At 40.9% G+C, this 27,279-nt stretch overlaps 1 protein-coding gene across 4 annotated transcripts in view; it reads right to left on the bottom strand.

Annotated features, from left to right (window-relative positions):
- Positions 1 to 27,279, bottom strand: part of RFX4 (regulatory factor X4) — a 101,299-nt gene that overhangs the window by 66,555 nt on the left and 7,465 nt on the right. The window contains exons 1-4 of one of the 4 annotated variants that reach the window (XM_072038361.1): positions 26,456 to 26,811; positions 14,403 to 14,489; positions 6,829 to 6,889; positions 1,163 to 1,315 (exon numbers count right to left, since the gene is read on the bottom strand). In XM_072038361.1, coding sequence (XP_071894462.1) covers positions 1,163 to 1,315; positions 6,829 to 6,831 — 156 coding nt within the window. In that variant the 5' untranslated portion in view covers positions 6,832 to 6,889; positions 14,403 to 14,489; positions 26,456 to 26,811. Of the gene's footprint in view, positions 1 to 1,162; positions 1,316 to 6,828; positions 6,890 to 14,402; positions 14,490 to 20,795; positions 21,029 to 26,455; positions 26,812 to 27,279 lie in introns of those variants that run through there. The other 3 variants (XM_072038364.1, XM_072038356.1, XM_072038359.1) reach the window with 3 other exon arrangements.

The following is a 27,279-nucleotide window of genomic DNA, read 5'->3' on the forward strand; positions in this document are numbered from 1 at the left end:
GAATCCAATGAGCTATGCAGGTCTTTATGGCATGACAAACATTGTGATGTTAAAACATGGTGCATTTTACTTGCCTTGCTAAACTGCCTACATAAAGATGCACTAGAGAAAATGACACCTCATTAAGTACATTCTTCTCCTTCACCTACTCTTTACAGAGGCACTTACCCTAGGAATATTTTCTACTCTTTGAATACCCAGCACTTCTATAGAATAAATGTTGCAAACACAAGAAGAGAATAGCTTATAGGACAATCGGCTTCAGATTTACACTTGCAAGCATTTCAAAAAGAGTGACAAACTACATTTTGTTTTTTTTCAGAGCCTACAAGTTTTAAGGACCTGTGACAAATTCTAGAGCATAAATTTAGCTTTAAATAAAATTAAAATTTTCAAAATTATCATCCTATTTCTCACTGAGAGGAAAACATCATCTGATCAGAAATCCCAAAATAAGAATTTTGTGTAACACCTTTAGCCACCCACTAATATGTGGTAGCATAAACCTTTACTGCTCACATCTGGATAATGGATGGTAGCACCTGTGCAAAGAGTGCGTCTCCACTGTAAGTCTGGAAATAACCACAGGGGCTCTTACTAAAGCTGGCCTGGAAAGTGGAAACACAAGGAATCGCGAAGATAAGTGGGCACCCTGCATTTGCAGTGCCACACAAACACCATGGGATGCTTTCTGGACCTGCACATCTGGAGGGATTGTACTCCATTGTGGATTTGCCAGTGTGTGCTGACATCCTTAACTCAAGGATCTCCATGCCATGCTTGCAAGAATGGCATAAACAAGCCTAGAACTAAATGATTGATATCTGACACTTCTGTTTTTAAATATATATATATTTATTAAAGCAATATAGGTCACAATGCTTAACACTTGTGCTTGACTTCCGAGCTACCGATATTGTATACTATGTCACTGTGAGATAGGCTGACAAGAGCAACACTGAAATAATGAAAAAATTTAATGCACTCTGCAGCTTAGTCATGATGAGAAATGATTCCAACCTTCCACATGCTTAAAATCTTATGATGTTCCATTCATATACCTCTATCTCTAGCAGTAAATGGTGATTTAATATTTTTCAATGATCCAAACTCACCTGAACCAGATGAGAGCTCAAGGCACCGTACTGCCGATTAGACTCACCTTCCCAAAGCTGGCGGCATTAACAGGTTGCGTGTCATTTTTCTCACAGAAGTCCAAGTAATGCATGTAGAGAGCACTTCGAGGAATGCAAACACCTTCTGCAATCTCATAGTTCTCCTCCAGCCTTAAAAAGCAAATATCAAACAGAGAAAACTGCAAGTATGTTGGATGTACAGTTAATGGTGTGCAAAGCTGTATCTCTAAGACCAAACTCTACAGCTTCTGCTTGTCTACTAAATTTTCACTGCTCTGTTCTTAAGAGTTCCTTCCAATTCTCTGCCATAAAGCTTGCTTGCTTGATTTGGCTGGTGCTTGCTATTCAAATATGTAGATTGTGAGTTCTCAGAGGCAAGTGAAGATTAACACAACGGGATATTGGACTGTAACTACGCCCCAACATGCTATTTTCTGGAAAAAAATAAACTAGTAATCTGTTATACCCTAAAAGCATCTAGCATTAAACAAACGTAAGTACAATTATTGAACAACAACATTCACCGAGGGGCAACATTCTCTCATCTTTACAGGACAGGTCACAATTGGTTCGTGACACTCTTTTCACTCATGTCCAGCTGCCAAAATCCTTACCTGGAGGAAGCATACGTGGCTAAAGAAAGTTACTTGTAAATAGTGAAGAATGTGCACAAAATTGTGTCTCTACAGTGTTTTCTCATTATCGTTGATTATCAAAGTGAGAAAAAACAAGAATCCATGATCTGCTGAATGCAATAGTGAAATAACATCCTCCTCTGCCTTGTAGAAAGGTTATCATTCATTCCCACATGCAAACACACAACTATAACTTTTTTAAAATATGCATCAAATACATGAATAGGTACGTGCTTCAGGTGTAAAATTTGAAATAGCACTCATCATAAATCTATAGATTACAAGATGAATTCCTTTGAATTTTTTTTTTCTGATTTCAGACCCAAACAATTTCAAGAACTATTTAGGTACACACCTAACTTTAAAACCATAACCTTGTCACCCATGGTATCACTCGAGCTTTTAAGTTACAAGTGTGCTCATCTGCCTTGCTGTCTGGGAGAAGAAGGTGTGTGCAACTTCTTCTTAAACATCTTAGAAAAGTAATACATTCTCAGAAAACTCCAATTTTTACAGTAAACAGTCCCCTTGGATTTGATAGCTGTACAATACTGTTCCAAATATCAAGATTTTCTCTTTCATTGCCTTTTCCAAGACCTACCCTTCCTCCATTTCAGTTATCATGATCATTCGTGACTGCAAACTATTTTAATAAGATATCTGGCTAGATGAATGGAATCAGTTTGTATGGGCAACATCTATTCTTCCTTGGTTTCTACAGGAATATCATCACGGCATCTTTCCTCAAATTCATAGTGCTTTAACAAAACCTTCTTTCAAAACCTGGAGAGTTCGTTTGTATACTATAGCTGCTAATTGGAATGTCAGCTTCCGTGACCAAGACAGGACAGAAAGAAAAGCAGTTAATTATTTCTGTTCATATCTGATGAATTTTTCCCTTTTTCTCCTCTCTTTCACAGAGAGTCATTAGTCTGACACTGAACAATGCTCCATTATACCTGAACTTTTTTTTAATGATCAAAAAAACCATCTTGCTCCACTTCTTTTATTTTCCTGTCTTTTATTTAACAACTTTATCATGTTTTGAATTCAGCTTCATTCTACGGTGCTGTAGAAAGATAATGAACTCAACCTTCTACCTAACAAATCACTATCAGAAATAATGTATATATAACATTTTAAATATCCTAATAAAGCCCTGTGAAATCTGGTAGTTCAAAATGAGACCTTTTGTACCACTATCGTATAGCAATAAAACCCTAATCCTCCTACAGGAATGACAATTTCATCTGTCCCCATTACTGTTTTCCCCTTTATACTTATATACTTCTAGATTAAATGAGATTGTTCTATAGCAGAGTCATGTCCATGGTGTTAATTGTTAGACTTATTTTTAGATATGAAGGCAACAGAACAACTGTGATGTTACCAATGCTAATTGCACAAAGGACTCCAGAACAGATTAATTTTGATGCACTATAATTATTTCTGTGAAACTACGTATCTTGGGAGAATCCATCAACTAGCAGTGATTTACTTTTCTCTTTTTTATTTAATTTTAGGCATGTTGAAGAAAAAAAATGTTTTGTTGACTTCATCTTCACAACACTGTTACTATTCAGAGCACCTATACTGTAAGAAACCAAACTGTACGGACTTAGGGTCATTGAATAATACTTTGAAAGATTAGACATTCACACACACATACACACACGCACACTCACCCCAAACTGAGGTAAAATAAAGTTTCACACTCACAGTTTCATCAACCAGCTCACCAGAGGATTAATCACAAACATTTTAGAGCCAAGTATCTAGCGAGCTGTAGCTTTACAGATAATAATGAACACAGGAATAAGGGACGAGTACAGGATACTAACTATTTGTATATTCACACCTTAACGCAGGCTGGTGTAGGTTCCCTAAGTATTTTGCAATAATGCTACATTTACCTGGCCTTTCCATTCATTTTGTGTCATCAATGAAGCTAAACAACAACAACAAATAAACTAAACAATGGAAAAACAAACAAACAAACAAACAACCACCATCATTCCTATTTCCAGGCAAAGGATATTTAGCCAGGCTGACAGTCATACAGACACGCTTCTGCCATCTTCAGCTACTCCTCATTTATAGTATTCAATGTACCTTCTCCTTTGAAGAGGCATAAGCATCAAGGACAGATCCCCATGGGATTGGTGTTCACTCTTTTCAGTAAGATGTCAGACAAGAAATAACTAATAGAAGCAATGGCAATATGGACCAAGTCACATTTTTCCCTTATGCCTTGTTTCACTTTCCCTGCTACTTTCCTCTTTTTCTTTGCTACTGACATTTCCTCTGTTTGTGTTCTCCACTGCTCCCTGCCTTCATTTACCTACAAATGATGGTAGCATCTCACAGTAAAAATGTAACATACTTTAGCCTGGCAGACACCAGACGAAGGAGACAAATGAGACAAATGTCATGCTTCCATTTGCCAGAAAAAGGCAAATTCTATACCTTACCCTGAAATCTGGTCAGTAATTTACCTCACCACTTTGATCACTTGAATCTTGCCCAGAGGTTCCTGCAAGAGGGTGGAACACCCAAGGCATATTCAAGTAAATTTCATCTTTTGTCTTTCTTGACTGTGCAAAAACTTGGTCAGAGTCCTGAGCAGGCAGAACTGTCAAACAAGTAAAGCCAAATCTACAGAAAGCACTCAGTGCAGCTTTTGTACAGTGCTGACCACAATAATTTACCAACTCATGGGTTGCTAGGTGCCACCACAGTACAAATAACCTGATGCTAATGTGTCTGGTTTTCCAGAAGAGTGGAAACTCGACATCTTCACACAAAGCAAGCTTCCTACTTTATAGCACTTTGATCACAATGTTTGGGCTTCTGATTTTATTTAGTGTATCAAACGCAGTAGCAGAGTTTCTCCAGGCAACACCAATTCAAAGCTGCAGTACGGCGGCAGAAAACCGTATAGAAACCATGAGAAAACTGTTCTGTGGTACAGCTACTAAGCTGGCAAACTACTACCTACAGGTAGTAGTATTGATAAATGAGCAAATCATATAATTCAGTTTAACACCAGCTAAAGAAATTAAACTTGAAAATGCTTTCATTGCTTTCTGTTTTATTTTTAGATGGAAAATCGAATGGGAGAAATTGCAGATGCTCCAGAAGACTCAAAAGGGAAAAGGTCTAAACCTAAAGGTGTAAGAAACGTAACACAGACAGGACGTAACAGACAGGTCGTAAGCCAATCCACTAGTAAGGGAAAAAGAAAAGATGATGTAAGCAGCCTTTTGCCCCCCCAGAAATCTAGTATTCTATTGCAAACACTCAGTGAATGAGTACTAGCGTGCACACTGCATTCCAGCAGGGCTCCATATCCCAGGAGTTTAGGGATTTACTAACCTTTATGACTGAGGAAGCTTGAAAGTATTTGGCAAAAGACTGTTTACAGTATTTGCATGTTTTCTTTTGGGAACAGTATCACTGGCATGTTCTAATTAACTCTGACTACTTGGCTACTATGCTATTTGCTCCTGTGGAAAAGACTCTTAACTGACTCTACTGCAAAATAAACACTATTCTGAATTTGGGCCTGGAAAGTCCTGCCTGCTATTTCATTTTAACTAGATTGATCTTTCTTATCTTGTTTGAACTGTATTGGAGTTGTTTGGGTGAATAATAGAAAATAATAAAATACACCTATGACATTTGACTATTATTTTAATATATTTTTTCTCAGTAGTCACTCTCCTCTTATATTCACATTTCCTGAACCTCTGAAAAATAGCACTTTGGTACAAAGAAGCGATGCCTCAGAACTAAGTTTTTTTTATTTATATTTGCATATCTCAGTATTTGTACTGGAAGCGTCTGCAACTTTAGCACAAAAGTATACTTGCTTCAGTATACTGAATACTTGCAACAACATTCTGAATCCTACAGTTTGTTGTTTTTTTAATCAAAAATTTAACTGATCAACTTTAAAGAGAAGATATATTAAGTTATTTGAATATCCTTAACTGAATGGATTATTCTTTCATGTTTATTCAGTTAGGTTTCCCAAGGGACTGACAGAAGCAAAAAAAAACCATTTTGCTAACATTGTCTTTAAAAAAATAAAAAAGCAAACATTTTTGCCCAATATATATATATATTTTAATACAAAAAAAAAAAAAAAAAAAAAGAAAACTAAGAGAACTACTTACAGGTGAAGCAAAGGTTTTTTGTTCAAAAGACTCAAAGCAAGCTAAGTAGTATGGGGCTGCACATAACATGCTCTGAGGCTTGGCAGATTTCTCTGTAACAGAGCTCCGTTCTGCCAGACACAAGGAACCTCCTGGAAGATGTTTAATCACTTGCAATACTAAGAAAGTTAAACCAGAATTAAAAACCTAAACAAAGTGAAAAGTCACCAAAAGTTTAAGAGATGATCTATGGAAAAAGATGTCAGAACTATGTGCAATGTTACAGATTGTACAGCTAAAAATACTTCTGTAAATTATAGCAAACTGCACGTATTCATTTTCCATAGCACAGTAGACTGACTCACAAAGTTTCCTCTTCTAATCCTCTCCCTCTCCTTCTCTCTTCCTAATCACCCACCTTTTTAAATGCTCAGTAAATTTGTAAAAGGATTTTGACAAACGCATAAAACCTCAAACTCTCTTCTTTTGTTATCTTTGATATTAAATTTCAGATGTGTTATTAAAAAAGTCAGTAAAGGTGGCTTCATCACACTGAATCAATCATTTATTTCTTGAACAAAATTCTCAGTATTAGTCTTCTTTTTTTGTGGAATAAGTATAACAAAAACAACAAACCACAAATCACCTGCTGGCAAGGTGGCAAACAAATAACGTCAACTAGATTTTCTAAACTGTATCAGAATTTTCCTATGTTTAAACAAATCTGATAGAAGTAAGACATTTGCTGAGAAATGTTATACGGGATGCTAATGAGCAGTTTATATACATACAGTGAAAGTATCTTTGGAACTTTCTAAGATGTCCAAGATCTCTATCCACTTCTCATGATAAAGAGGGTAGGGAAAAACACCGTCTTGATTTTTTTTAAAGGCATCTTACCATTGCAGAGTAGCTGGAGTTGAGTGTGGTTTCGATGCTCTATTATTTTCTTTTTCCTCATCTGTTAAGAAACAAAAGAATACTGTTTAATTTCAGTGGGAATTGCTCGGGCACTTGTGAACTGGTAAGGGCTTAACTGTCCAAAAATATTCTCAAGTGTCAAAGCTTTCCCAAAATATTGGCTAAAGTGTGGCAATGTAAACAATGATGCTCCCTAAGCTAGTATCTGCAAATACTGCTTAAGGCAATAAAGTTTGCAAACATCACTGACAGCAAAAGCACAGTGGTGCAAAGGAATGATGACGTTGGAAAGCATAAGTTTATATGAAAGAGGGAGGATCTTGGACCTCTCGCAACATGTCAGAATAAAAAATTATAATAATAATAATAATTTAAAAAAAAAATCTTTCACATGCTTTAAGAGAACAGGTGTCTTATCCAAACTGCCTTTTTCTTACATTTACATTAGATACGGCATTTAACCTAACAGGGTTCATCTGCTGTTGTGATCTTAATGCATGATATACATTAAGTATTTGTAAACTTACAAAGCTTAATAAAAAAACAAAGTTAAAAGCATTCTATAACAGTTTATTTAATTTTAGATTTTTTTTCTCTGATATTATTGCCTGTTAGCTGTTTCCCAGTGTAACTCTTTGATTTGCTGACTTTCCAAAAAGCTAAATAAAAGCTTAATAAAGGGAATAAAAATAAAACTGCTTTAAAATACTGCTGGTTCACATTAGTCGTTTTGAAAAAAATTTAAAATACATATAGAATAATTCCTATCAAACTGTGATTTGCAAAGCATATAAAACATTCCTAAATGTAAGCTGGTAGTCTGAAGCACAATCCATTTCTTCAGAAAGCTGTTCTATAGAAAACGCTGTTGTTTTACGCATAGTTGGGTATTTTTACAACTTTGTCTCCAGTTAAAGCACTAAGGGTTTGATACTAAAGCACTAAGTTTTGATACCTAAACGAGGTAAACCACTGCATCTGTACACCACGCTGCAAGATTCATTTCTTCATGCCATTAATTTTTAGAAGTTGCTTAAGACAGCCTTTAGGACGCTGAATCTTAAGGCAGGCAGAGTATCCCTCGGACTACCAGAGCCCTCTGGGAGGCCTTTTGTGCAGTCCCAAAGAGCTGGCACACAGATATAAAACCAGGCTTCAGAAAACGCTGTCTCCAGCCCTCACGCCACAATACTTCTTCCATTACATACAGGGCAACTTGTGTTAACTGAACGTCCTTTAGCCTGTGAGGCCGGGCCCTGAATGTCAGGAAAATCCAGATTTACAGTTATCCACAGACATGGGGGCTGCCCCTCTTCTCCATCTGCATGACAATAGGCCTCTAATTATTGGACCGCACACTCCTTCCTTGCCTTTCAGGGGCCCGCTTTTATTCAGCCCAAAGGACCAACATACACATTTCAAATCACTTTTAAATTGTGTTTTTCATTTGTTTTTCCTAAACAAACGGTCTGCGTGCAACAAACCTTCGGCACACAGGGCTTGAATGCCGAGTGGCCACGGCTGCCGCAGGCTGCTTGAAAACAGCCTCTGGCCTCGCCGGCGGCAGGACAAATGCCTTCTTTTAGCGGGAGCCACAGCTGCACAGCACAGATTGAAACCACTGGGTGGATAAAATAATCGGGGCCATCCCTTCGCCCAACACCTTCTGCTTCGATCTTCTTACCCTTAACTGACAGCACAAACACCTGAAAGATGAGCGTGCCTTCCCTGAGGGGTGGCTTGGGGAGGAGAGGGTGGCCATGTCTGCCCTGCTCTGTGGTGTAAGGTGCTTTTAGGGTTGCATTCAGGGTTTTCCAGAAAATGGGTTGAGTGAACTCTGCCTGGGCTACCTCCCACCCATCAGGGAGGGCGAGCTCCCACAGCTGGTGGGGAAGGCTCCATGGGGCAGGCAGGAGGCATGACCAGAGTGCAGCACAGCCCTGCATCACTCTGCTTGCTGCAGCATCCCCACCTAAAATACGGCTAAAACAGGCAGCACGGCTTGAGGGGGATGCAGAGGAGTCACGGCAGCTCCACAGGCATGGAGGCTGCAGCAGCTTCACCCACAGGCCAGGCCTGCCAATGCCCTGTGTGCCTTCCAGCTGGTCCTGAGGTAAAAGTGAAAGGAAACTACCAAGGAAAGTTCTGTCTCAGCAAAGTGTTGTGGGCAGTAAAACACTGGCTGGTTGGGGGAGTTCCCCTGGCTTTAGTAATGAAAATTATGGCTGGCAGCTGTGGGAGTGGGCAAGCCTGGCAAATAGGGACAGGGACAGGTCTGTGGTGGCAGGAAGACACCAGGCTGCTGCTGGTTCCTGTAAGAGAAGTCACTGCAGCAGCCTTTCCACAGACCATAGTGTTTTCTGGCCTGTGACATTACAGGAGAAAGATGTCACAGTGATATACAACTGAAGCAGCTGACCATGTGTCAGCAGCGTGGGGGGGCCCCGTCCTCATCCTGGGTGGGGAAACTACTTGGGAGACACAGTTCAAAAGTTCTGGGCACCACTGGTCTAAGGTGAGGCCATCCTAAACTGCCTCTGGCTTGTGAAACCAGGAGGCACTACTGCCCACCTTCTCCACCTGGAATAAAACTTTGATTACCTTTGTTGATTTAAAGGGGCTAGCATGCAAATGTACATTATTAAATCTAGTTAGTGTAGATGAAAGCCATTTAATCTTCTCCTGCATATATGAAACTATCAGACATCAAATCAATACCCAAATTATACAATGTTAGAATCTCTACACGTCTTCCATCCCTCCCCGTTATTTCTCACTCACATTAAGACCTGAAAGCAGGTATTTTACCTAAACCTGTGTGAGACACCATAAGCTATCTATACTCATCTCCTTACATGTATTTGTTTTAACCAGAAAAATTAACAATAAGACCATAAACTACTGTTTAGTCCCCCTCCTCAGGTATGTCTTTTCATGGGGATCCTTCTTCAAGACTCTTTAGCAAACTCCAATAATTGTCCAAGTAGGCGAATGATGGACTTCAAAATTTTTCAAAAATGTTCTTTGAGCATCATTATCCATCGAAATATTTACACAGTGAGCAACTGGATTTTCAACAGAACTCAAATGTTCAATGTTAATGCACATCTCCCCTAGAATCAAGCCTCTGTAAAGGAATAGAGAACTTTCTTTGTTTTAAGCCAATGGATCATCTATTAGCCAAATTGTTTCTCATTTTCACTAGGTCTTGGTTAAGATTATTTTTAGAAAACCTTCACTGTTTTATTAAATATATAGAAAGAATTGTACATGGCATTAGAATGGAAGGGACCTAGAAATACAAACTTTTAGTACCACATATAAAAATATTTTATTCTGCCTTATATAGTTTAAACATATAATCTCATCAGATAATTGAGTAGTAATAAACAATAAATATCTCCATTCCTTATATTTTAGTTGATAGCAGGGCAACTAATGTTTTCCCTACTGAGCAGGAAATGTCTTGTGTATCTCTGGACTCAGGTCTGATCCCAGATGTATTTGTATAACATGAAAGAGAACGAATGCTGTTTCCTCCTTTTTTTTCTTCTTCATTTTATCAGAACCCTTTGCAGCAACACTGTAGATTAAAATGAAACAATTGCCTTTACAATTCAGTACATCTAAAACCAAACCTATTTGGTAAAGGAAATAATGACACTGAAAAGAAGTCTTGCTTCAGGACGCTGTCAAAGACAGTGTCTTGAACAGAGCTAACAATTCTCCTGTGACAAATGCAAAAGGGTGTGAAGTCATCAAGTCCTCATGCACAACTGTAGGTATTCACAAAAATAGTAACTGCACAGACATAAATCCAAAGGAGCTACACTCAGCACCTCTTAAGCATGCTGCTTTAAACACAGCAAGTGGAACATCCACAAGTTGAAGACCCTACATTAGTACACATTTTTCTAAAATGTTGATATTAGTCTCTGTCATAACTAAAGTGGAGTTAAAGCTCTGCTTTCCACTGTTGGGGTAATAGAAGTGTCCTGTACTTTCCAGGGAGGTTTGTATAAATCTCAGAGAATCTCTGAGGAGCGAATACAGTATTCATAGCTTTATCTGGATAAAATCCTTCAATAAGTTCAGGTAGTTCCACATCTTTTAGATGAATAGCCCCTTCCTCTGTAGCCCCTGCAAACCAGGTTCTGACTGTTCTCAAGAGTGATTTGTCCTTTGCCAAAATGAATTAAGTGATAGTAAGAAGCTGCCTTACCACTTACTTCCATGTAGTCATAAATATGATTCAGGCTCATTAGCATGTATACTATACTTCAGAAATAGTGCTGTGCTTTTTTTTTTTTTAAACACTCTGAGAAGAATGTGAGCATAGTTATAACTGAGTAGGTATGATTGGGAAATAAAGATTTTTCCCACAAGGACAATTTCAACAAAATCAATTATTTTCTTTTTGTCTAAAAAAAAAGAAAAAACAGGGAAAAAAGATTTATTTTCCAATGGAGGAAAAACAGGTTTATTTCAAACAACAAAAAAGAAACTATTGGATAAACATTGTTTCAACCAGTTTGAACACCGATTTTAAACTCTTCTTTTGAAGTGCAAAAAGTAGTAATCTTTCTTCCTCTTATGAATAGTCTATACGTTTACATTTCTAACTGTGCAAAAACTTTGGACCAGCAGCCCTTCCACTTCATCATGTAAAATCATGATTCCTCCCACAGAAAGCTGAAGTTGAAACTCATAATCCTTGAATCATTCTTTCACACCTTTATTTTATTTTTGGAGAATCTTGCTCAACACAGTATACAGAAAAGATTTTTTTCTTTTAAATATTACATGAGGTTACACTATGCCATTTTCCTGTTGGTCTTTTGACTAACATTTAGAGTGTAGAAGTGGTGGAAGGAGAAGTATTTAGAAAACCAGAAACTGAAATAAAATTATTGTAGAATTTTTATATTGGAATGAAAATGCTGGTTTAGGACAGGGCATTAAAGGTCCCAGGAGGGTAAGAAGTGTCCCAAGAAGCAGCAAGACAATGGGAATCCACATCAACAAGTCATTACTTCACAATGCAGTGCAGGTTCAATAAGCCTGGAGGTCAGGAGGAGCATGGAAGAAGGACCTCTGCAGCCCAATATTTGGATGGTTCTATATTCCACATGTAGAAAAGGAAGCCAGCAAAACTATAGCTCTTGTCCTAAAACCCTATGAACTGTAAAAATATCTAGGAGAGTAAGTATGATACTATGCAAGAAATCAGTGGATATCCTCGTAGTCTTCGTTAGTGGACGCATGCCCCCTCCAAAACAAAGGAAGAACAACAACAACAACAGTAAAACAAAACAAAATCCATATTTTCCTCTGGTAGAGTCCAGCCAATAAGTATCTAGTGTATTTAGAGGAAAAGGAAAAACAAACAAACAAGAACTAAGAGTTCAAGAGAAAGATAGACGATCCCTTCTTTTGGCTGCAGACAAAAATTGGAACTCCCTTGACAACAGTAATTTTGACCACTGTTCTGAGGAATTCAAATAGGGTCACATAGGTTTTCTCACAACATTTTGCCTCCTGCTGATTAAAAGTGTATGACAGAGGCTGGACAAAGACTGACATGGAGGTTTGGAAACTTCCTGGTTGTTGTGTGGGCACTGTTAAAGAACTGTTAGAAAGAACTCAAGGTCTGGAAACCACATAACACAATGCTTATCGAGGCAAAGCAGATGCTGCTACTTTGTTCTGGATTTCACAGATTCTTACTGTTGGGTAAATGGCTTAGTTTTCTTTCCTTTTTCTTCTCTGCCTATTCCCCATCACTCCCAAAAATAAGGATGACATTTCAGGTAGATTAATTCTCTGATCTGCACTGCAAAAATGCTGCTATCAGTGCGAAGGAAGCAGTTGAAAGAGCTGGCTATAAGAAGGAAGCTAGATTAAATCAACTCTCATTTGGGCTTCTATAACATAATGTGATAGTTCATTTGGCACACAAATTGTGGGATAATTCATTTGTGTATTTGTTTTGTCAGCTCTAGATTTGCTGCCTTTCATTATATTCGCTCACCCCATAATTTTAGTGACATGAGACAGAATGAACAACCATCCTATTTTCTCAGTGCTGCCCACTGAAATACCTTCTCTTAGTCACACTTGCTGAGCCACACAGGACCAATTCTTACTGTCCATCAGGATGCAATGATAATACTGTCTTGAACTGTGAGTCTAAGGAAAAGCTCACTAAGGTCAATAGGATCAAATCCTGAATTCAGACTCCATTAAGAATCTGAAGTCACATCTCATTCATTACAGATTATTTCTGTCACATTCTTAGTAGCATAAAACCAGGTAAAATGAATTTAATAAGTCTCACAGGTTCTCATAAAATGCAACTTAACAATTGTGTGCTATTTGATTTTCTCTACAACCTGCTAATGCCTTACTTTTTAAAATCAAAAAGAACACCACCAGAAAACAAACCTGTCAAATTTTATTGTCTTTGAGGATTCTTTTCTACCTTTCTTAGCCTGGGAGTCATGAATAAATATCATGCTTTTGAGATTTACTTTCTTTGCAGAAGAGATATTTTTTTCAAAAGAGACCCCCAGACTAAAAAGAGTAGGATCCCAACACAGAAAGTTCTGTGATCTAAAACTTTTTACTGCAAGGCACATAATTTTATAGTGACATCAAAATAATTATTTAAATAAAAATACTTAAAATGCCAAATAATGTAAAAAGGGACACTGGATATTTAAGATGTGATTAAAAATATCTTTTATAAACTTACGTGCTTGTATGTTATATAGATGTCTTTCTGAATTAAAGAATTCATTCTGCATTAAGGCCTTGTAGCAAAATAACATAGGAAGTACAGAGATGAAAACTAACATTGCTTTAGTCAAATTAAATAAAATAGAAATTGAATAAAAAGTAAAATTAAAATAGAAACTAAAAAGTGCATTACAATTTTTAAAATAATTTGGTTATTTAAAGGTATTCAGAGATATCTTTAATAATATCTGCTTAAAAAAAAGATCAAGATCTAAAAGTTAGTAGAAGTAGAAGAATGAGAAAAAACAGCTATTGTAAAACCAGCTAGATTTAGAATTATTTATTCTCAATAACTAAAGAGAAAGCAGCATCAGGATTCATTTATTTATTTTTAAGCGGATTGTTTAGTTCTTAATTTAAAGATTTTATATGTGTGATTCAGTATAGTAGTATTGAACAAGAGCACAAATCTTCCTGTATTTCAGCCTCACGGTGTTTGCTAGTGAAAAATGAAACAGATGGGTTTACTCCTGAGCTAATACTAATAGAACACTTTAGAGGTCATCCAAACTTTATTCAGGGATGCATGAATTCTTCTGGATGTTTTAACTCATAGATTGCATTACTTTTTTGTAAAAAATGGGAAGTAACCAATATTCCAGCAAAAACATTGATAAAACTACTGGATGTGTCAGTGAGTTGACTCTTCAAAAGTACCTAATAAAAAATATTATGAGGATGTGGCAGCATATATAGCAGGAAATTAGCACTCGGATACTTTTACACGCACTTTAAATTAATGAAAAGCTACTTACTTTCATCGTTAGAAACATTCCCCAGAGAGGTGTGACTGGAATAACGTTTGTTTTCACTTTCATTGAGACATCGTTCAATCCAACTCTCTGCAAAACAACAAAATTACTCTTTTTAGTTTTGTCTTTGCATTGAAAATAAATTTCTAATACACCAAATTAAATAGAGCACTCTTTTTCAACAGATGGTCCTGTGAAGCATTCATTTAAACATGCTCAGTCAGAAGTTCTTTAGCAGGAAAACGCTTTCTTGCTTTCAGACTCACATGTTGCTTTTTTTTTTTTATCCCTTTTAAACAGAGGCTGAAATGCTTCCATGCACATAATAAAATTCTTTAGGATATCCGCTCTCCTTCCCATCAAATGCTGCATTAAAAAATAATTATTTCATGTGGGAAACTGAAATGCACAAACTGCATTAACTTCTAAGTCTTAGTCTGGCAAAGACATATGTACCTGAGTATTTCCACTGCTTTTGCAAGGGTGGTTTGCATGTGTAAAATCAATCATTCATGTGAATTCTTGTTACATTGGAGCTCAAACTGTGCTTGCTGAAGCCCAGTTTGAGACTCTACCAAGATCTTTTCTAGGTTGGTATGAGCCCCAGGTACCATGCCAGGAGCTTTCAAACCCCTCGAGCGGTTGTCATTCCTCAGTAAGTGTTCAACTGCTCCTTTCCTCCCTCTTTTCTCATTTCCTATGTATTACACACACAGTCAGATGAGGCACGGTATTAAATTGATTCAACTCTGTTGTTCCTCTTCTGGAAACTATAACACGCATCCCCTGATGATTTTAGAGGATGCATCAGGCTCAATGGAATTTACTGTTACAGGTCTTCAGGGCAAAAGTCACACTTTCCTAGGTGTCTCCTTGGACAACGTACGAAATATGAGTCCTTGGGTTTGCCTGGAATCCCTGGATAATGCTACAATAAACTGACCCCCCTCATAACATTATCGTTCAAGGGGAGACACGTGGGCAGAGGTGGGCTTATATTCACAGGCTCACTGTGGTCAAAGTAAGAAAAGGAAGGGATAGGTGGGAAGGCTGCAAGGTGACCCCACAACTTACAACAAGAAAGAACCCCATGGAGCAAAGAGACGCATGAGAAATAAGGGGAAACAGGCCTCGCTGTCAGCAAACTGACAAAGGCAAAGATACCTTCAAAGGGACAGAAGTGGCCTCAGGTTGCTTTCCATAGGCACGTCAGGCTACCTGCACAGAGCAGGCAGGCCATGAGAAAGCCCATGGCAGCAGCAGGTGTGACAGGACAGCAAAAGCTGTCTGTGTGGGTTAGAGAAGGTATCAGCTCGCCATCAAACCTCACCATGCCAACAGGGCCTCGCGACCGCACTGCCTCCTCCCTGTAGCCTGGCCCTTTGAGGTGCAGCAGATATCCTGCACTTCCCTGATGATCAGCCAGACAAAGTCTGGTTGCCCATGGATTTGTCAGGATATTTCTTTTCCTATTGAATTCAACATGGCCTTGTATAAAAATCACTTGTACTGACACTGCAACTTAAAACTTAGGAGGAAAGCCTACACTGTCTAACCTGCTCCCGCATAGCTGTTAACCCCCAAACCTGTGGGGAATTCAGTGCAGTGCTGAGGTTTTCCCTCCTCACGCTGCTCAGCTGCTTCGGCTGGGGTCGTTCCACCCCCTTGTCCAAGGGCCAACACAACAACACAGCCGCTCCGTGCCAGATTTCCTTTACTGCCCTAAAAGAGAACTAAGAGAATCTCTCCTTCCCTGTTTTAGTACCTTAAGCTGGAGGGTGGGATCTTCACGTGTCGCTATGAGGTGACGAGAAACCTGCTGCTGAGAATAACACCAGAGAGCGGTGCAAGAAGCCTTAAGAAAGGTTACCCTACCTCCTCCTCCTCCTTTCAGCGCACAGCCATGGCCGTACATAATTCCCTTGGCTCTGAGCCCAGCCGCAGGGAGCACAAGCAAAGGCGGCTGCCATTAGCGCCAAGGAGAGACCGATGCCCAGCTCTGCCCTTTCTTTTCCTCCCGGCACCAAGAGCTGGGAAGCTGGGACTCATCCTCTTCCCTCGGCAGCAGGGAACTGGCAGCAGCCATCTTTAGTCACGTTCCCTGACTGAGGAGTAGAAATAAAGTTTTTAGGTGTTGTTTACTGCGCTTTTCTGGTCACCATCCTTGTTCACATGCTGTCCCTGATAACTGCTTATACACCCCTTTTCATCAGTAAGGAAGGCAGTTTACACTACAAGCTATAACGCCTCTGGAGTAGGGCATGGTTACGGTTTAATTATGTGCTGCAACTACTTTGGTCCTGAATCACCCCAGTTCGGCTTGCTGCAGCCTGAGTCTGGCTTTGTCTTTGTGGCCTTGCATTTAAATAGCTGATAGAAATTCTTCAGGCCTGAAAAGATACATGACCTGTCTGGCAGCAAAGAATGAAGAAAACTAACTCTTTTGAGTGAAAATGTCAGGGAGTTTATGGCAAATTTGTCAAATTATTTGGCAGATGACAAAATGTGGCAACACCAACTAACTCTTTAAAGGCTGTATTCTCATAAACCAAGTAATGTAAGTAAAAGTAAACAAGTATTCTAAGAAATTCCTTCATTAAATGTTTTTTTTTTTTTTTTTTTTTTTTTTACTGTTTGTATAAAGAGAAAAGTTTTTACAAGGCTTTTAACTCCCAATATTAATAAGAATGCCCTCAGACATTAAAAGAAAATATAACTGGTTTTGTTGAAATTGAAAATATTCCCTTCAGGAGCCCACAGATGCCAGATATGGTAGCACCTCACTTAAAAAAAAAAAAAAATAGACTCAGAGCAGACAAAATATAAAGCCAACATTAAGTCTGATTTTTAGAAGTTCTTTCAGAACTAATAACATTGCCACAGCATAATGAAGCCACTGGGCAGAGCCCCGTGCACACCAAGCACTCTTCTCACCACTCAGGTGCACAACCGTGGCATCTCTAGACTGATGTTTCATTACTTGCTGCTAAGGCTGATGCCAATCACACACTACTTTAGGGAGACAAGTTTACATGGTATGGAAGTTTTTATATGTTTAGAGCCCAAATTATTGCTTTTGGTCCCTCCAGCTTCTCATAGATAGGATTTCATATCAGGAACAGTCAGAGTCACGGAGGAGGGTTCAAGCAGCAATTAAGCAGAAGTCTGTTATCAGACTGGGTCATTAAAACAACATGAAAAAAAAATACAAATTTTTAGTGGTTGGTGCCCATGAGAGCAGGAGAGAGCCCTTCATCTCAAGGCATATTTTTCCTCACCGTGCTTTCAGTGTATCACATCCTAGGGCATCTCTCCTCCCTGCTCCCTGGGTCTCCTTCCCACCCTGAGCCCCAGCATACTACACCCTCAGTCATACCAGCACAATGGTTTGAGCAAGGATCAGCACTAGCTAAAAAACATCTGGGCAAAAGTAATTAATTAATATACAGTAATAAAGTGTAGTATAGTCATACACTGATAACTCTGTACTGTTATGCTGTATGGAAACTATTACAGTCTTATTAGTGAAGAATGCAAATTAGATGCATTTAATGACATTTTGAAGGTACACCTTTAAGCGCTGTATCAATTATTTAGTTTTGCAAGGATCAAAAGTAAATAAGAATGAAGCACACAACTATGTCCCTCAGCCACTGAATTAAAATAAATTATATCTTTTGCAGGATTCCAGTGTGAAGGAAAAGAGAAGATTATCAAATTACAGTAATTTTGCCAGTGTCAATTTTCTTACAAAATAGTTTGAGAATAATCATGACACAAACAAACAAAAAAATAAATTGCTCCCAATAAGCTGTTGAAGGATGGATTTTAAAAAAAAGCTTATGGAACTATTTCCAGCCCTCTTTTGCCCTCTTCTCTTTTGGTCCTAATCTTGCCAAGCCTGACAAATCCACTGAGCCTCAGGAATGAGAATATTTCCATTAAATGCGTCCACCGATACTTTTAACTACAAAAGTTTGTTTAAACTCAACCTGTTTTTAGGAGGTCGAAACTTGACCTGTTTTTTCTCATCCCCACTGGTTACCAAGACTCTTCTCTACATCCTGACAAACATATTTAGGCAGTGCTTCGATACCAAACTAGGATGGAAGGCCTGGGGAAGCCCCAGAATAGAAGCAAGCACATGAGAGTTTGTCAGTGGCAGAAGCTTCCATGAACTATCAGGAAAGAGGAGCAAAACCTTTTTTTTTTTTTTTTAATAGATCTTTGACAAATTAGTTGAATAAATGATCTCCTTCAGAAAAAGGAGTTTGCTCCTGGAAGACACCTCTGAAAGGCCTTCTCCCTACAGAGCCTCATTTAAGGGGAGAATACAGCAGCGAGGCCTGCATATTGACTGTTTAATGAGATAATTACTCTGTCTTGTTTGTATAATGATTATTGGCTTAAGGTATCTGCAGCCCAGAGGAGAAAAAAAAACACAAGCATTATGTCTCCCATGTATGCCTGGCCATAGCAAGAGCAGCACGAAGGCCACCTGGGTGCATGGTGCAGCAGGGAAAAGGAGTTGGGCCTGGCTGCAGCCAGCATTGGTTTCTGCAGCTGCTGTGTTGTTCTGCCAGGAGGGCTGAGTGTTTCTGCAGCACCAGTTTCCCTCACGTTAATCACTCTTCTGGCCTTTGAGAGCCACCTCGTCCTGCTCAGCCCCGAGCAGGATGGCAGAAGCAGCTGGAGGAGCTGTGTGACACAGCTGGGGGGTGAGCGCATACCCTGCACCAAAGCCACTGGATGCAGCCCAGTGGGTGGGTGCGCATCCTGAAGGCAGATTAAAAGATTTTATGGAGTAAATGCAACTCTGTAGTCTTTGAATGTGCTGCATTTCGCCTCACCTGTTAACGATACAGTGGTACTAACTGTAATGTTTTTACCCAGTTATGCCCTAACCTGTGATCCCGGTGTGGTTGTAAGACTGGCATCATTTTAAATAGCTATTTTTTTTTTACTGAAATTGTACTAGATGAAAACACCTATGTTCTAGAAAGATAGACAAGGTTTCTGGTAATCACAGTATCATAGTTTGCACAGTCACCAAGCACTTATTGCACCATGTCCCCAGCAGTTGCACAGGCATCCCTCTCATAATCCGTCAGCTCTAGATCAGCTCCCATACTCCGAATATTAGAGCAGTTTGCCAACAAGCATGGCAGTTTACTTTGTGGTCTGCACAGGGACCAGGATTTCTTCTATAGCAGTTCACTTGTCACTGAAAAAAAACTACCTCTGCAATAAGAAACAGATTTGCCAGGACCCAGACTACTACCCGAGCCATGTACCAACTTGGAGGGCACAGCTACGAGTCAGACTCCTTTTTCTTCATGGCTACTGCTGTCATTTTCCCCCCAGTTTCTTAAGGAAGATTTGGAAAAAAAAAATAAAAGCTGTGAGCAAGGGTATGCAAAAATATAGGCGATGCAATCACAAAGGGACCACAAAGTTTTTGTGGATTTACAAGAGACCTTATTGGAAAAATGAATACTCAGATGTGATGACAGACAATTTCACAAGCTCCTCTGTCAGAGGAGAAGCTCCTTTCATGCATACAGAGCCTCAACACCGCCTCGAGTTACTTGCTTGTTGCTCTCCGAGGGAAGAGTTACTCATCTCTTCCTGCAGCTTCTCTTTGCCAAGCATTGGTACTGAGCTGGCCAGCAGTGCTGCTTAGCTGCTCACCCAGCCTGCTAGGCAAAAGGGAAGGATTGCAAAGAGCAGATTTAGCAGGTGGAAGCTGCACCTGAGATAGTTCAAGGAACTGACTGGAGGTCATTGAACATCCCATGCCTAGTGTGGAGTTGATGAGATGATATTCTATCCTTTATAGGAAAACCCTCACCACCCTCACAACTTTTTCTATCACCTGTCTCCAAATAAATGCTGAGGTCTGCATGATACATCAAGGCTTTTTTCTGTAGAGGTTATCTTGCTGAATATGGTCTGAAACACGCCACCACCCAACAAACCCTTCACTCTTGCTGTCTGTATTGCACCATTGCTGTGGACAGAAAACTTCCAACCTCTACAGCTGTTGAATTCAGCCCCATCAGAACAGTCTGTCTGCTTTCACCAGCCCTAAGAGTGCTGCAAATCTAATCTCTAACCAGGTCTCTAAGTATTTCTATTGCTGTATGAATTATAGTAAAGCAAAAAAAAAAAAAAAAAAAGGAACCAATACCTACACATTTTCTGAGGCAAATGAAACCTATACCTAATAATTCTTCAGCGTCTTGGATCAATTGGTCATATCATCTTGGAAGACAAATCATTAATTTAAAACATTCTCTTGAAAGCAAAAAGAGACCAGCCCTTTTTGTCAGGGATAATGATTAGGAGGTAAAACAGAAGCCTGACCCTCACAGGATTGAAAGCCTGTTCTAGTACCTGCTGCACATGATGCCTGCTCTGACAAGAAGCAGGATTCATGCTCCGAATCTCCCCACACCTTTCAGTGCATCACTGCTGGTTATTTGTACATCTGCCACCTGAGAAACGTAACTCTGCTGGTGTGATGTGAGGGCTGATTGCAGCAGCGTGTTCAAAGCGTTTAAAGAACCTGCTTGAAAGAAAGCAAAGAAAGATCACCTTCTCCCTGAAACCTCAGACCGCTGTAAAACCAAGACCTGAGAAAGATCTCCTACACTAGCCCCTGCACAACGCTATAAGCACTGAACACCAGTAACATGACAGGGCTTGGCAGCAGCTGGCTCCCATGGAGGGTGTTAAACTTACCGAAATCGGCTAAAATCAAGCAAGACAAGCTATTAAGGACAGCTAATCAAACACACTGGGATTTTCTAAGCTCTAGGCTTTAGCAGATGATGTAATCTCTCCTCTCCACTGGCAAATGAAAAGTTTGTAAGACCAAGAGGGCTGTCTTCCAAGCACTGTTCCCGCTCAGTTCTCCATCACTTAGACACTCCTGTTCACAAAACAGCTCCTCTTTGACTGCCAAGGTAGACCTGCCACACAGAGCCTTGATTTTTTCCTTGGTGCCTCATTTTGAGCTGTCGGCTGGCAGGGCACGGATCCTTCAGTCAGTGAGCGCGAGCTGTCAGGAGCATCTTCAGGCTCCACAGGAATCGAGTCCTCGGTGTCCTCCTTGGTCCTACATAGCCATCTCCTGTCCTTCCAAGAGACCTGCTCCTCAGGGATGACAGTGACACATGGCCTTGGTGCAGATGGTGGAGCCGCTACCCTGACAAGCTGCCAGATACCTTGGCGTTTTGTTTGCTAATCTAACTTTATTTCCCTTCCAACAGGGCAAAATGTCGGGCGCTCTTGTTGCAGTCATTCCTTTTGTTTTCATTTCTTGGCATGCAGTTCTCTTGGAACTCCTTCAGGGTTAATGGACATTGGTCCAGGGCACTTACTAGACATTGGCAGGGATGGTTTAGTTCTTTTTTGTGATTCTGGTGAAACATTGTGAGATATGTCATGATATCATAAGAGAGCAAAGAATGATTTTCTTGAATCTCTGGGAGCTCTTTTGTTTTGTTTTGCCTAGCCTATACTCCTAGTTCTCATCTTCCTGCTAACCCACTTGGTAAGGTACATTAAAAAATTGGCACTACCTGTTTAAAGTGATAAACAGAAAGCACCACAGTTCATCTTTTAGCCCATCCAGAAAACATGGATATGAAAACTGCAATTTATGAAATGTTGCTTTCTTGTTATGCTGTGTTTACTATGCAGACGTTCAGCTAAATGTGATCCATTCATTGAAGTACTACAGCAACGGTGCATAGTACTCCTCATTAAGAAGATGTATCCTTAACGTAGATCAAGACAGTTGTGAATCCTAGAATATGAGATTTCTTTGCACATCGATACTGGCATTTAGGGCAGCCTCTACCCTGGATCAGACAGGACTTTTGAAGTGCTATCTGTTTCCTTCATTGGGATCACATGCCGTATTGCTAGCATATTCCCAACTGAGTATGCATTTAATTGTGAGTAGCCTTTTCTCTCTCCTGGTCAAGCATACATGCTGTCTGTCGTCATTCTTTGAAAAGTAATTTACACCAGCCCAGTAGTTAGCACTTGTTTTTTTGCTGTGTCAGGGCCATTCCCCATTTAAGAGTGAAGATACCTCACCCAAACCAGTTTCGGTCCAGTGACATTTCCTCACTTTCACTTGAGGTGATTTAAGCTAATGACACCAGTACCTGACCAGATCAGCTTCTCCAGAGCACATGATCCACATGACTGTGCAACACAGAGCCACTCTTGTCATCAGCAGGATGATCACACATATTGTGAGCTTTCCAAGCATTGATTCATGTACAGCAAAGAGTACTTCACACTTCCAGAGCACGATGAAGCGTAGAGCTTCAGCCCTTCAGGGTCTGCTGCATGAAGCAGTATCAATGCTATCGTTGTCTCCAATTTACCCACAGTGTTTCCTTCCAAGAAAACTCAGACATGCCTCTTGGCTGCTTCCAGTCCTATTCTCTTCCAAAAAGCAGCACAGGGCTTCTTGATACCCTTTTTGCCCCAGATTGCTTCAACTTCTTATGCTATGCAATTAATGTGAGGCACACTAGAGAGCTCATCAGAGGATGGCAGTCACTTCTGCATAACTAACCCAATGACCCTGGTCCCCCTACCCTACAGCAGGAGCCGCTCTCTGCTCAATAGCTCTTTGGGTTAGACACTCCCTGCTGCTACCATGGTCCCTCAGCTCACCAGTATGCACAGGAAGACACAGAGTCCTCAAACCCTTAGCGCAGCTCTGCTTAACCACTGCACAGGGCTGGTCATTTGGCTCAACAGGGGAACCTGGGACTCGGCAAGGAACGGGATCTGCATCAGGTACTCAAGAAATGTTTCTTTCTGCCACAGGGGCTGATGGACCCAGAAGAAAAGCCAACGTGGCACAGAAATGGTAGCACATCAGTAAGACAGACCAGCAAAGGTGACAAAACAGCAAGATGAGACACGGGTGGGAGATACAAGAGGCACTGGCTGTGGGGCTCAGGGAGGTGAGAGAAGAGGGAGAAGGATGGTTTTTGGAGAGGAGGTGAAAAAGAAAAGGAAGCAAAAGAAAGAATAGCAAAGAAAAGGACACGATCAAAAATAAAGGGAGGAAAGAGTAACTGTAGAGAAAAGAGTTTTAGAAAATGGGGAGCAAAGAGGTCACACACCGAAGGAATGGGACTGCAGTAAATATTTCTCATCAGAAATTGAGTCCATACAGGAAAATTAAAAGAGCAGGAGAAAAAGACGGACAGACGTGTGCAGAGAAAACCCACAGCAGTAAGAAAGAGACGAGCACTTGACTGAAGAAGTGAGTAAATCAAAGGAAAGAGATACTATTTACAGAAGTTGAGGGCACTTTCCCCACTTCATGCACATTATTCCAACCCTAGCAGCCGCTCGCTACTGTCAAAGGATGCGGCCATTACATTGCTCACAACCATTTTGTGAGCAAACACGGCTCTAACCAGGGAGAAACAAATACTGAGCACTGTTTCTTTCAGCTCTCAAAGTGCACCCAGAGAATATCTGCGTGCCAAAATGAGCAGAGATGGGTACCTTACAGAACTAACCTGTGTACATACAGCAAGCATTTGGGACTATGAAGTTTACAGCCCAAATAAGCTCAGAAAGTCTTCACTCCATCCCAAAGCGCCTAGATTTACAGTTAAACCTTGTATGAATTTAGGTCCTTTGACACTGTCTCTTCCCTCCCCTTAGGAAGTACTATGAAACTAGACCAGTGCTTTTAAAACTAGGAGCCTGGCTTTTCTGAGAAGCCTCCAGTCTCCTCTGAACAATATGCAAAGCAAACTCAGGGAGGGAACATGAGAAAAAAGAGAAGTCTTCTTTCCTCCTCCTTTTTTTTTCGCCTAAGACTCACCAAAACAAGAGTCTAGTATTGAATATTCAGCACTGAATACTAACTGCTCAATAGATGGTCTGTTTGCAGAGCTCAAAGTGGAAATGACCCAGCAAGGAGGAGAGGTGAACACACTGCTCCATCCATGTGATTAAAATGCTCTGCAAATGCAATCCTCCCCAGTTCTCCCCACCTCTTTTCAATGGAGGCCATTTGCTGCCCCTACCACAACTCATTTAAAAAAAATGTTTGCATTAGAGGGGCCCCTGCACAAGTATTGTCCGTGTGGCTCTGCGCTGAGGAGAGGAATGTCAGCTCCAACCTTGGGAAACCTGCGCTAGACCAGCGGGACCTGCTGCTGCCAACGCTTGGGAGAAAGGGGAAGCAGAGGAGCAGAGCAGGCAGCTGGATGTCCCTGTTCTCAGCCTGCACGAGGCACGGAGCAAATCTCACCTTGCTCCACTGCAGACCTTGAAGGTCTCTTTTCAGCACTCCTCCTCTGAGCCAGTGCCCATTGCCACCCCGATGCTGCAGTCCAGAAGCAGCCGCCCTTAATGCGCACCAGGTGCATGTTGCAGACCTGTTGTACTCTGTGCAGGAGCTCCTGCTCTGGCTCCCGTGCCATGCTTGCACTCCACAGGGCAAAGCCCCTTCCCTTTAACTACAGTGTGAGCTGATGGACCTGGGAAAAACCCACTGCATGAGCTGGCACGTCTTGTCATGGGGCAGCATGCCACGGCTGTGCCCAGACTTTGAGCAGAACTCCGTGTCCACATTTACTTGCTCCACTTTTTTATGGTGTTTCTTGGATCACTGACACTTGAGGAGCAGACAGGATTTTTTTTTTCCCCCCATGCTGCTTTGGTTCTAAAGGAGGTAGAGGGACATTTTACTTTCCTCTGAGCACTGGAGATGCTAACAGCTAGAGCAGAGCACCTACAAGCCATGCTGCAAAAAGCTAACAACATTAAACATTCATTTCCTTAAATAGGACATCCTGACACATGTTTAGGGTTAAATCTCACAAGTCAGGTTGTTAAGGATTTTTTTTTTCTCCTTTAAAGGTAAGATTGGATCTACTTTCTCTGAACATTCAGGTATTATATTCAACAAATGACCCGTTTCTTCAGGATCCTAGCATCTTAGCAAACACACAGCCCTTCCTGTCTGTCCTCTGACACAGGGTAGCTTTTAGTCTTCTGCAGCAGGTTGTGCCTTCGTTACAGGGTACTGGAAAACGACATGGGTTGGGGACAGGATGTTCTGTGGGGCCTTTGAAATAGGTTTACATTGCTGTCACCACGGGGGACCAGGGCCCAGGACACAGGTGGTCACCCCCAGCACTGGCTGCCCAGCTGGTGAGATCCCCCTGTGAAACGGGCTTCCCCTCCACACCGCCCTTCCTCAGCTGCAACTGAGGTTGGTCCAGCACCTCCGACATAATTCAGCAAGGAATAACATTGTAGGGAAAGCAAGCAAGCAGCAGCAACAACGAAAATGCACATTACTCCTTTATCATCGCACTTAGTGGTGTCTGTATTTACATCTCGCTTTTTTCTACTGCTTTCTGAATCCCCTTGCCACTGCACTGTTTTTTTAATTATTATTTTTGGTACAACTTTACAAATTTAGCACAAGCCATAATTGAATTTACAGACCTATAGGAGAATGGGAAGCTCATACCTGTCACAGAAAAAATGGTAATTACGCCATTTGGTTGACTTAGGGGTCTCTTTTGCAAACTTACATGCAAATAAAATGTTTTTTATACAATGAGCTCACTGTAACATATCTATAAGTCTTGCCCCAAGTAGCCAAGCCAGTGAGAACAGCTGCACTGAAGAAAATAGGATGAAGGAAGCCTGACAGCGTTACTCTAACCAGGAAAAGTTTAAGAAGAGAAGAAAACGAAGGTGAGCACAAGTAGTTTTATGTCTACTGACTGCGTGCCTGGAGGAGCCAGCCTGCTGCTCTGAACTCAACACCCCTCTCTCCCCACACCGCATGTTTCAGCGAATGGCTCTTTCGCAGGCTGCTCCAGCTATCCGAAATGTATTGTTTCCCCTCACCATAATATTTGGGGTCCTGCGCAAAAATGCCCGGGATAAGCCGCTAATTAATTGCGGACCTGTCACTCGTAGCTGTGAGTCGACCGCTCGGTTGCTGTAACAAATTCCATTTTAGATAAATTAAGTTCACTTACCAATAAAAGGCAACAAAGTGCGGAACTGCAGCTAAAGTGAAGGAAACGAGACGGCGCTGAGCCCTGCATTTCAGCCTCGAGGCAATTTAAGCTGCAAACGTGCTTTTTCTTCATTTCTGGGTGCAGCAAGAGCTGGGGCTCTGTTTAACCCTCTCCACCTTTTTGATTTCAAGTTTATCAGACGGGCCCGGGATGTTTACCCCAACCCATTATTTATGGAAATGAAACCAGAGCTCTTGCAGTAAGCCTGTGCTGCTCAGCCCCATTTCTGACACCAGTTAGCATTTCAACTCTGATAAACTGCTCCTGGGGCTAGCCTCCTGGGAGAAAATAAATAGGAATAGAGGCAGGGAAATAGAGGCTATTAGGTTATTGCACACTCCTGGCCCTAAGGAGGGATCATTACAGCTAACCCCGCGCACCTGCCCTTCCCGAGGCACGCACCTCAACAGGTGCTTCCCTCCCTTGTGGGGAAGAAGTCATGGGACGGGGAGCCATCTCCACCAGCAAACTGTTTTAAATACCCACAGAAACTCTCCTGCACACGTGCATAATTCTGTAGGACCTAACAGATGTGTGTAAACATCATTTTAATAGAGAAACAACAACAAAAATTCACGGCGGAGGCCTCCCCTGCCTTCCTCGTCACCTCGTACTCTTCCTTCCTGCTCTTGCTATCTATGGGATCGCTCAGCCATCAAATGCCCTTTATGCTATCCATCTCCCTAACCCCAGCGTTAGCAATGCAATCCCCTCGGCCGCTGGGCCGCCGGGCTCCAGCAGGGCCAGACCGTGCGGGGCATTCATTTTCAGACACAATGAAA

This window comes from Anas platyrhynchos, chromosome 1, assembly GCF_047663525.1.
Source record: "Anas platyrhynchos isolate ZD024472 breed Pekin duck chromosome 1, IASCAAS_PekinDuck_T2T, whole genome shotgun sequence".
Lineage (NCBI taxonomy): Eukaryota > Metazoa > Chordata > Aves > Anseriformes > Anatidae > Anas > Anas platyrhynchos.